This window comes from Solanum pennellii, chromosome 4 (assembly GCF_001406875.1).
Source record: "Solanum pennellii chromosome 4, SPENNV200".
Classification (NCBI taxonomy): domain Eukaryota; kingdom Viridiplantae; phylum Streptophyta; class Magnoliopsida; order Solanales; family Solanaceae; genus Solanum; species Solanum pennellii.
The window spans coordinates 45,691,733-45,703,695 of NC_028640.1; the positions used below are offsets into that span (position 1 = coordinate 45,691,733).

The following is an 11,963-nucleotide window of genomic DNA, read 5'->3' on the forward strand; positions in this document are numbered from 1 at the left end:
CCTGCTGATATGTTCACAAAGCCGGTTCCACAGAGCAAGTTTCAACACTGTTTGGACTTGCTCAACATCAGAAGCTGTTAATTGCCCTGCGGGGCAACTCTGAGGAAGAGGGAGAGGCCTGGCACTATCATAGTGCGTCTGAAGAATCTGTTCGGAGAATTCAAGTCAAGGTGGAGATTTGTTGAATGCCTTGAATCGGACCCGTTACAAACAGAAAGGACGGGGGTCCTATTCTGTAATTCTGTTCTTGCCTCTCCATAATAAAACTGCTCTCCCTCTTCCCCGTGGACGTAGCCAATTTATTGGTGAACCACGTAAATCTGTTGTCTTGTTTTTCGCGTTTATATTTTCTCGTATTATCTCAAATTCCGCATAACATATATATATATTGATTGTATGTCTCACATATTTGATTCTTCTCCCTCTTCCGCCACAAATTTGAAACACATCGACTCATTTTGTTTTGTTTTGGTGCAGGTGGAAACTACTCCATTCAAATAATAGTTGTCCATTAACTTAAAGCACAAATTAAGAAATAGTAAATGATAAGATTAATTTATCAAATCACCCTTATTAATTATAAGTCATCTAAACATCTAAAAAATAAATAGTATTTAATAGTAATGATAAAATAGACAAAATGGTGATAGATTGAGATGACTCTTCCTTTTATCTTTTTATTTATTGTGCATGGTGAATCGTTATACATAATATGCCCAATGACGTAAGCGATCAATCCGTAACAAAACAACTTAAAAGATAGAGAGTACTGTTAATCTCTTAATCATAAATTTTTATAAAATGGATAAGTATTGTTCGGCATTGCAAAATAACATTATTGATAAGTAAAGATAGACGGCGAGAGTAAGTACCTCTTTGGAAAGTCCATCCTAGTAATTAGATTTGGTGTAATTACATTGTCTGTCCTGTTTGGTTTGACATGTAACATGTAATTGACATGGTGTAATTACACTCTCTAATTCACAGAGAGATATTGTGAATTGTTGATTATTACATGATATAATTACAAACTGATTACTTTTTATTTTTGTTTTAAGTTTTTTCCATTTTAATGTATTTTATTATTTTATATTATTTTTGATTTTATTATTCTAACATTTAAAAAAATATTTTTTTTATATTATTTTTATTTCATTTACTTCTTATTCTCAAATCTTACTTCATGTGATTCCATGTGGCATTACAAGCTATTTTAAATTAAACTTAAATGATTATCTTTTTGTCAAATATTTTATAATTTTATAATATTGTATTTATAATATTAATCTTTTTGTCAAACATGCATTCATGATGTTCACAAAAAATATGTACTTTAAATTTTTATGATTAACTTAATTAAAATATACTAAATTAAAAATATAAATCAGTTATTTTTTATAATGTTAATTAAAAACGTATATTTATTATAATATATAATTTAATATTATATATATAATTACAGTGCGACAAACAAAAAATAAGTTATCACCAAAAAAAGATTATTTTTGAGTTGAAAGAAAAGTTTTAGGATATATTTGACTGTTTTTCCCATAAAAGAAAGTGCAATGAATCTAGAGTGAGAAAGTATAGTGCAAAGATTTAGGAATATCCTCGATCAAGAGAGAGAGAGAGACAAGGATTGAAGAAATTTGGAGGAGAATTGACCTTCGAGTGTGAAGAATCAATGGCTTCAGAGACTGATAGAAAAGCAGCAACAGAGTCTACTAAGACAAGCACAGTTCCACCATTGAAGCCCACATGGGTTCTCCCATACAGAACTGAAAGACTTCAGCAGCTTTACAGTATAGGAAAAAAATTAGGGCAAGGCCAATTTGGTACCACCCATTTATGTACAGAAAAATCAACTACTACTCTTTATGCTTGCAAGACTATACCAAAGAAGAAGTTGATTTGTAAGGAGGATTATGAGGATGTTTGGAGGGAGATTCAGATAATGCACCATTTATCTGAGCACCCAAATGTTGTCAGGATAAAGGGTACTTATGAGGATACCCTATATGTGCACATAGTTATGGAGCTTTGTGCTGGTGGAGAGCTTTTTGATAGGATCGTTGAGAAGGGGCATTACAGTGAAAGGGAAGCTGCGAAGCTTATTAAAACTATTGTTGGAGTGGTTGAAGGTTGTCATTCGCTAGGGGTCATGCATAGAGACCTCAAACCTGAAAATTTCTTGTTTCTCAGTTCAGATGAAGATGCTGCTCTCAAGGCCACTGATTTTGGTCTCTCTGTTTTTTACAAGCCAGGTTTTTCTTTTTGATATCAACTTTTGAATTTAATTATTGTCATTTCGATTGTGGACCTGCAAATTGGAGTTAATTTAAGAGGGTTCAAGCTTTTGTTTGTTTGTCTGTACAGTTGGATGTTTTCTAGGTCAGGCAAAGATAGCAACATCTCTTCTTTCCCCTCTTTAACCATTGTTATTAGCTTCTTTGAAGAAAAAAAAACTTGTGTTCTATCTTTGTTAATTGTTTCTACTTGTTCGGATTTAATGGACATAGTGATTCCAAGTTTCATCGTATGAATGGGTTCTGGATTCTTATCTAACAATCGGTTTGGGAATAAACTTTTCCTTATAGCTGGATTAGCATTATGTAGCATTGTGATTTTCACTTAGTGTTGATTATTATAGTTAGGTGCTTAAGTTTCCTGGTTATTATTTCTTTAGAAATAACTAGTACTTGTGACTTGGTTTGTTTCAGGTAGAACATAGTATCAGTGCTCCAATGCTGTAAATATAACTTTTTTTTGCTAGGATTATGTCCCCTTTTACAAATACTTAGCAACAAGGTGGCTTATGTGAACTTTCTATTTAGGTTTCCTCTCAAAATTTTAGGATTGCTTTTTGTTGTTTTCATGAATGTGAAGATGACTTGTCTTGTTGTTCCCCTTCAGATAGATTGCTGGCTCTGTAGGTTTTTCTGATGATCTATTTATTGTGTCGTTCTTCATTAGTATTTGGTGGGTTCATATATAGCATGTAGTTATTTCATTCGACTAGATCTTGCTAAAGAGAGAAGGTTTTAGTTTTACATATTTTCTTTTGGAGGTTCTGTCATGTTATGCTTATATCCTTGATTGTCTATCTGATTTAGTGTTTACTTTGGTTTTGTGAAATAACCTAACAACCTTTCTGATGTTGCATGCCTCGTATCTTTGGAGACTTAGTGAAGTATGCCTTCCAGTAAGCGAGATGCTGACCATTCTAGTTCTTGTTCCATTATCATTTCTGATCTATCTAAAGAGACACATTGGCCCCTTTATTATTTATTATGATTAGGTGAAATGTTTTCCGATGTGGTTGGAAGTCCTTACTATGTTGCACCTGAGGTTTTACGCAAGCATTATGGACCTGAATCTGATGTATGGAGCGCAGGAGTTATTTTGTACATATTACTTAGTGGTGTTCCACCTTTTTGGGCAGGTATCTTGCTCCCCTCCCTTTCAAAGTTTTTCTGTTTCTGTTTTAGACTTCGTGTTGGTGCTTTAAATATCTTGACATTCATTTGTTCCTCTTGATTACAGAAACTGAGATGGGAATATTCCGCCAGATATTGCAAGCAAAATTAGACTTTGAATCTGAACCATGGCCTGGAATTTCAGATAGTGCCAAGGATTTGATACGTAAAATGCTTGACAGGAATCCAAAGAGGAGGTTAACTGCCCATGAAGTTTTGTGTATGTTCCTATTCATGCTAAGGTTTAACTACAACATGTATTTGGTATTGTTTCTAGAAAATGTCAACTCTTTACTGCTTTCCTTCTAGAAGTTGGATTTTGGGAAGAACTTGTAAGGAGCTTAATTTCTTCTTTTCTTGTGTCTCTCAGGCCATCCATGGATTGTGGATGACACAATAGCCCCTGATAAACCTCTCGACTCTGCAGTTCTTTCACGCCTCAAGCAATTTTCTGCAATGAACAAACTTAAGAAGATGGCTCTGCGAGTAAGATTTTGACAATGTTGTCTACTTATCATAGTTTATTGCTTTTTCGCAAAAAGTCCCGTTTACCTTGAAAGAACATACCGTAATGATATGTTCCATTCTTCTACTCTTTTCCGGAAGATGATTAACACTGTGAATACTAGAGGGTTTATTTGAAAGGGTTGCAGGAGGATTACAATAAGCTATTAGACTTTCTAGAAAGATGGCTAGAGTCTCACTGATGATGAAACTGAAGTAAGATCTGTACTGTAATAACAAATGATACCTGTACAGTAGAGCAGAATGTAGGCCCACCCGCCCGTCTAAGGGCCAGACAATCCATATAAAAAGGAAAAAAGGTACAAATGTGACACTTGGAGAATTCAGTTGTATCAGGGGTGTGGATTGAGAAAAATATCATGTCAATTTGTTGTAAATGCATTAAACTAATTATGCTCGTACTATAAGACTAGATTGGCTATAGCCGACGCTGGGCATGGACCCAACATGCCTGGTTTAATAATACAACTTAAACTGTTTAACTGCATATATCCAAATGTCTCTTTGTTGACATGAACATGCCATTTTTTTATATACAAGTCTGAAGGAGATAAGCTTATATACCTTTGTTTAATATTGATTCTGTTGTTCCAGTCTTGCATAGATCAAGATACATAAACATAGATGAACCCAAATATTAATTCATACTGAAGTTTAAACAGATAATAATAAGCAATAGTCTGTGTAATGTGAGCTTATTTTACTTTACGAAGTGCAACTACCATTTAGATACTAGTTCTTATAGCACCTCTTATTACCAGTATCTCGAACATAAACAATCTCTTAGAGATGACATTCAGATTTAGTACCTGAGTGTGAGCCAACATATGGATGATACAACATACTTCTTCAGTTTCTTCTTGGATTTGCATCAGTTCTTTTAGAACCTATTCAGCTGTTCACTGAGATGATTAATCCAAACAGTGTCGAGGCAGCGCAGACCACGAGGTGTCGCAATATATCCAACAACACCAAGAAGCTATAGAAAGCAAGCAGACAATAGAGAGAAATTTAATTCCTGATCTCCCGACAATATGAGCTTCTTGCAGATCACAATAGCAGCTTCTTCTCCATCCTTGCCATTCTTTTCTACTTGAACTCTAAAAAGCTCCTATTTTACATTTGGAATCTTTTTGATTGTTTGCTCCATGTCTTAACCCCGATATAAAACCTTAAGCAAAAATCTCAGATTCCTAAATGAAAATATAAACTAAAAGAAATTTTATACATGAAACACTTCAGCATAGCAAAGAAGAGTCAATGTGAAATCTACTTTTAGAGATATCACTGAAGCATGTCCTTGTGCTGAAGGCTTCATTCACTGATATCATGAGCTGGACATCATATAAAGCTTTTAGTGATCATAAAAAATTAATTGCTTAGCTTATATATGAATAACCAAAGTGCTCGTCAAAATAATAGTTTCCCTTGTATGGAGAAGTTGGTGCAATTTATCACATTTTATTTATCATTTAGTATATCCACATTCCAATGCACTTTCTTATAATGAAACCAATTGATCAAACAATTTTTTTCAATATCGAATTAGCAAATGAACGATGAAATCTTCGAATTACAAGGATGGGTTCCTTTTGCCTCAGAGCAGAGATATGTATCAGGGCTCTCTCTTTTCTATATAGTACAAACAGAAAGACAACCAATTCTTTTTGGTGGAAGAAAAATCTATCATACAAACCGTAAACTAGCTTGAACCTAATTTCTAGACTGATCTTCAAACTCTAAACCCAAAAGCTCACCTTCAGCACATGAAAGCAAAATCCACAATAACTACAACAGAATACTACTACTAGAAACAACACATAGTAACAAAAATTGAAGTACAAGAAACAACTCAACATATAGTAACAGTAATGATAGAACAAGCAACTACAAGAATAATACTACAACTGATAGTATGAAAGAATAGGTGAGACAACTCTCAAGTACCTATTAGCCTGTTACCTATATCCGTGTCCTCTATAGCCTCCAATCGAAGGTCATTTCTTTGGTAAGTTGGAGTTGCGCCATGTTTGTCTAATCATCTTTCAATATTTCTTCAGCCTGCCTCTACCTTTTCTGAAACCATCTATAAGCAACTTCTCACACCTCCGCATTGGGACATCTGTGAATCTCCTCTTCACATGTCCAAACCATCTCAGTCTCGCTTTCCGCATCTTGTCCTCCACCAAGGACACTCCCACCTTGTCCGGAATATCTTCATTTCTAATCATACCTCTCCTAGTAAGCCCATACATCATTAGAGATTTATTTATTTAAATTAAAAGGTACGTTGAGCTTTCTTGAGAATTTTGAGTATTAAACTAATAACAGTGTGCGACGAAGTACATTTTGGACAATAGAATATTGAAAAGTATTCTGTGCAAAAAATATTTCAACTTCAGGAAAGTGAACTCAATCTTGGGACAACCTAAAATTGGAAGTTCGACAGTTAATTTTGGATAGAGGAAGTGCCATTTTATCACAAAAGAAGACTATAATTTATGTTCTTTTACTTTGAAGTACATTCCATGCCAAGTACCCAAGCATAAATTCATAAAGAATGCAACTCAACTTCTACTCTTCCGACCCTCGTCATCCTATTTTCCTTCTTACAGTAGGACATTTACTTACTGTTCAGATTTTCTAATCTATTTATGAAAATAAGACAGTCTGTCTTTAGAATATTATTTTCTATGAACAGATTTTTTGCACCATATTTCCTTTTAAATAACTACATGATGAAAACAGTCCTCTGGAAATTGGAAGTGGTAGTTGGATATGTGCCATTTATTGAAGGATTATTGCTCTTCTTATGGCTATCCCTATCCCAGAATGATTAGCTTATGGTCCAGGAGAAGTGGCCAATGTTATGCAGTTTTTCATGGTATTTGTATCTTTTCATACATGTGAATATATTAATGTCCCTAGTTGTGTTTGTCATATCGTGCATCCTCTTGTGCTTCTGGTAGAGATGGTCACATCGAGATGGGCAAGCTTAAGGGGTCTTTGTTTTGGCACATGACTGTCTTTGCATGGGATTATCTTAATATTTTGGTCACCTTGACATCTCCCCTTGAATATGTTGAGTCATTTCGCCCATCACTAAGGAAAACAGAAACAGACTAAGGTTGATCCTTGGTGCAATCCCATCATAATTGGAGAGTTTTCTAAGTCACCTCTATCTGTTCTTTCCAGATCTTGACTCCATCATACATGTTCTTAGTTGCCCTAATGTAAGCAACAGGTACACCTTTAGACTTCAAACATCTCTATAGAACCTCCCTAGAAACTTTATCATACACCTTTTCTTGGTCAATGAACACCATGTTTAAGTCTGTCTTCCTATTCCTATTCCGCTCCAACAATCTCCTTATAAGGTGAATAACACCTTTAGTCGAGTGTCCCGACATGAATTTGTTGAGATACCTCAATGTCCTCAGAGTGGGAAGAGTTCTACACAATGTGTCTCCAAGAAGAAACTGCTATAACAAAAGAACCTGGTCCTATCAAGATATAACTATACTGTTCTTGGGTTGTAATATAGTTTTTTGTGCGGTTCCGAGACAAGATCTTGATTACACTCTTAGTTGATTGTAGTAGGTGTTGTTTTGTGTCCTGAAGAAAATTTATTGACTGGATAGAGTCATTGAAGAAAAGTATAGAAGAGGGTTGAGGTAGGGACTGTTGGGAATAGTTCCTTAGTTACAACAGTGGTTGTAATCTTTAGTTGGTCGAGATAAGTGAAGACGTTAAGAAGTTTTCCACGCTAAAATACTTGTCTTGGTTTACATATTCCACACTTTTTCTTGCGCAGTTTTTGAAAGAACCCTATTTGTTTAGGCTGTTAGTTGCAGCTAAACTAACAGAATCCAAAGTTGTTCTCGGAAATAGACAGTCTCCTCCTCATTATCTCGACCATCCTCTCTCAAACTTTCATGATGTGGCTTAGTAGTTTGATACCCTTATAGTTATTACAATTTTGAGTAGTACACTTGTTTTATACAACACAAATTGTACTCCATCTCTATTCCTATGATATTCCAGCCATCCTAAAAATGACACTAAACAACCCAGTTAGCTACCCCATACCTACTCGCGTGCGGCCTGCATTCTTCCAAAATTTCACTATGATCTCGTCGGGCCCAGTCGGTCTGCCCCTCCTTATTCTACTATTGCCCCCCTTGACCTCTGCAGACTTTATGCACCTACAATAGCCAAAATCCTACGACTCTCGGAATGCTATAACTCCCGCCCTGCAAAGTATCTCTGTCCCTCTCCTCATTCAAGAGCTTATGTAAATACGTTTGCGATCTCCGTCTAATGTGAGCCTCTTCTATCAATATTTCTCCATTCTCATCTTTGATGTACTTGTCTTTTGTGTTACTTGAATTTTCAATTAATGATGATCTTTCTGACACCTACATGAGTATCGTCATTGATAGACTAATATGCAGTATTGTGCTGGTGTTGATAGCTTAAGTGGATTAGGGGAACACAAAAATTAATTTTCCCATTGATCATTTTGCAAACATAGACTGTCTAGAATAGATTTGGTCCATCCTTTTTATGAAGTTGACATATACCTTCAGCTTATAACATGCCAGTATTATATATAGGAAATATGTCTAGCACTTTACTGGCAGAGTTAATGGCCATTAAGTATTTGGAATTTATGCCGGTATTTGTTCATCCATTGACAGAATCACTTGCCTAACATTTGGATATCGTGATCGGTGATCCTAACCTTTTGAAATTTCATTATATAATCAGAGATATCACCTTTGGTTCCTGCAATACTTGTAGAAGTTTGTCATAGACTTCTATCCTAGTTTTGTATAAAATTTGCTGGCCCTATTCTTCATTTCATCTTAAGTTAGATGCCATAATTGCCAACAGAAAAATTTATTAGTGGTATGATTTTTATTTTCCCTTTTAGCTTAGTTGCATTTGCTTGGTCATTCTTGCTTTCTAATTTTCTGAACCTTGTTCCGCTCTTGTTGAGAGATTATATCCTACTGTAAAGTCATTCAATCTAATCCTGAAAGTTATGTAAATAAATTCTAATATACTGAAAGAAAATTCAAAACAGAGAATAGCTGACTCGTCATATTTTTTTTTCGTTCTGTTTACTTTTTGGTCCATGAAAGTCTTGCCTTATTTATTTCGTCCCGTATTTTCCCCTACCTCTAACAGCTGTCCAGCTTGGCTTTGACATTTGGCGCAGCGGAGCCACCTAAACAAACAAAAGATCCAAATTTATCAAAGAACTATTAAATTGGTTTAAGTATGTCATCGGCAATATATTGAAGTATGCCCCTGAACAATTAAAAAGGTTCAAATATACTCTTGAGCAATAATAAATGTCGGAATATACCTGTACATGGTGACCAATTTACAATATGATTGAAACCTGTTAGTGGAAGAGGTATATTTGAGACAAATGGTAAGAGTGTCGGCCCTGATGCTCATCAAAGGATAGTATTAAACAAATCAAACATTATGGTCATAGGTATATATTTTTACTTTTCCCAAAAAAAATTGTTGGAATTGTATGTGGATAACTGAAATTGTAGTCATCATCCATTCTAATTTCGTCTCTAATTGAAAATTGTTACTCTCTACGTTCATTTTGTAACTGGTGTTTGACTCAACACGAGTTTAAGCAAGACTTTTGAGATATTCCAAAAATATCTGTAAAGCTTGTAGTCTTAAATAAGACATGACATTTCTATGACTGTAAGAGCATGTCATTAAGGGTGAAATTTTAAGTTAAACGAGTCAAAATTTTGGAAAATATAGAAAGGTGTTTTTTTTGAAATAGGGTAAATAAGAAAGACTGCCATATAAAATGAAACTGACGGAGTATTTATTTTTTGTTTTACTCATCATCTCTTGTTGCTAATAGGTGATTGCGGAGAGGCTATCAGAAGAAGAAATTGGTGGTCTCAAGGAGCTATTCAAAATGATAGATACAGACAATAGTGGAACAATCAGCTTTGATGAACTAAAAGAGGGTTTAAGACGAGTAGGTTCTGAACTAATGGAGTCTGAGATCAAGGATCTTATGGATGCAGTAAGAACTCTCCTTGTCATGTTACTAATTCACTGTTGTGTCTCTGAAATATGTCCACCTGGTCCTACTAACTCATATATGTGCACTTATATACTTCTGTCGGTGAATTTGAGTTTATGGCATCACACATGACATGGTGTATTTGTCAGGCAGACATTGACAACAGTGGAACAATAGACTATGGGGAGTTTCTTGCTGCTACTGTGCACTTAAACAAGTTTGAAAGAGAAGAGAATCTTGTATCAGCGTTCTCTTTCTTCGACAAAGATGGCAGTGGATACATAACTATTGATGAGCTTCAGCATGCTTGCAAAGAATTTGGTCTAAGTGAGCTTAATCTCGATGAAATGATCAAAGATATTGATCAAGATAATGTAAGTTCTATTATCTGCAAGTTTTGTGTCCATGTGCGTGTATAAGGCGCAATGGACATATGTTATTTTGCATCGAAACAACTACAACATACCTAGTGAAATCCCACAAGTGGGGTCTAGGGAGGGTGGTGCATAGAAACATCCTCATTGCCGCTACTTAATGTGGGTTTTTGACTGGCCAACACTCTCAGTTCTTCACATAGAAACATTGAATCGGAAAAAAAGAAGAATACCATGTGTTTTAGTCTTTTAGATTTGATGGAGTTGCCTCTTTTTTGTTATGTTCCTTCTTAATCAAGAGAGGGACTGTTTTGTAAATGAAATTTGTAATGGTCAGTACTGTGTGATGCCTAGTACTATCACAAACCACCCCACCGTCCATCAAAGAGAAGAAGTAGAGGGAAATGCTTCCTCCTCATCTGACATATTTGTTATTTCTATTATTTTATGTTTTTCATCAGAAAAGACCTGAGTGACCATTAATGACCTCAGTATCGTTCCTTTCTCATGTTAGAGAGAGTATGCAGTGTTACTGCCATATGCGCTGGAGAGCCTTATCGCACCTTCAGATGATGACACCACACTCATAACTGATCTAATCAAACCATTCTCTGTGTTTTCCTTATAAATTTTAATTGACTAGTTATTGCTTGTCTGAGGCCTCTGTCTCTTATTTCCATGTCAATCTCTCTACTATATAGCAACGGGCGTACCAGTAACTTTTCTTATTCCTTTGACATTTTTAGTTGCCTCGACTTACAACCTTCTCTTTCTTTGTACTTTTTCTCTTTTGAGCTTCTCTTTTGTTTTCTTTTAAAGATCTTTCAAAAGATTAGGGTAAAGAAAGTGACAGAATTCAGTTTAAATTTTTCGGTATCAAGGTTTTAAATCTTATGATTGACTTTTCTAATCTACATTTTGTCATTGAAATAGTGGGTCAAGTGTGTAAGTCTGTAGCATCCAGCAAATATCTCCAGTTCTTTGCATTTTTAATCAAGTTTATTCGTTTTTGTTGAAACATCAAGTTGTACTAAGTTTCTTCTTGAGGTCCATGAGTTGGTGATTCACCTATGTTTTTCAAGCTACTTTTGCACTATAGCTCTGCCCTTCTTTGTGTAGTTTAAATACTGCTACTTCAGAGAAGGTCCAAGCATAGTCGGTCTGTTGCAAATTGAATTTAGTGGCTTTACTTTGAACTGTGCCAACATATGTCCCCTTTTCCTTTAAGGGAGTTGCCTCATTTTCTAATGAAGGAGTACCTTGCCTCTTGTATACAACCAAATGTTTTATGAATTCCATGTTGATACTTATTAACTTCTAATGCCCAAAGAAGGTTCGTCATTAGCCAATACCTCACACATGATCCCACTTGTCATAATGGAATCCACATCTAAACTCACTTAATCATTTGATCTCAATATTTTGTCTTTTCTTTTTCTCCCCTTTGCCCTCCCCCTTTTTTTCTTGTTGCTTAGTAGAGGAATGGAGGGGTTGTGGGGGGTGGGGGTGGGGGTG

At 35.3% G+C, this 11,963-nt stretch overlaps 1 protein-coding gene across 2 annotated transcripts in view; it reads left to right on the forward strand.

Moving 5' to 3' along the window:
- Window positions 1–1,512: 1,512 nt before the first annotated feature.
- Window positions 1,513–11,963, forward strand: part of LOC107018336 (calcium-dependent protein kinase SK5-like) — an 11,945-nt gene continuing 1,494 nt past the window's right edge. The window contains exons 1-6 of one of the 2 annotated variants that reach the window (XR_003577955.1): window positions 1,513–2,264; window positions 3,299–3,442; window positions 3,544–3,696; window positions 3,847–3,962; window positions 9,907–10,074; window positions 10,228–10,448. Coding sequence is in view for 1 of the 2 variants with exons in the window: in XM_015218798.2 (XP_015074284.1) it covers window positions 1,685–2,264; window positions 3,299–3,442; window positions 3,544–3,696; window positions 3,847–3,962; window positions 9,907–10,074; window positions 10,224–10,448 (1,386 nt within the window). In the remaining variant the exon portion in view is untranslated. Of the gene's footprint in view, window positions 2,265–3,298; window positions 3,443–3,543; window positions 3,697–3,846; window positions 3,963–9,906; window positions 10,075–10,223; window positions 10,449–11,963 lie in introns of both variants that reach the window. The other variant, XM_015218798.2, reaches the window with a different exon arrangement.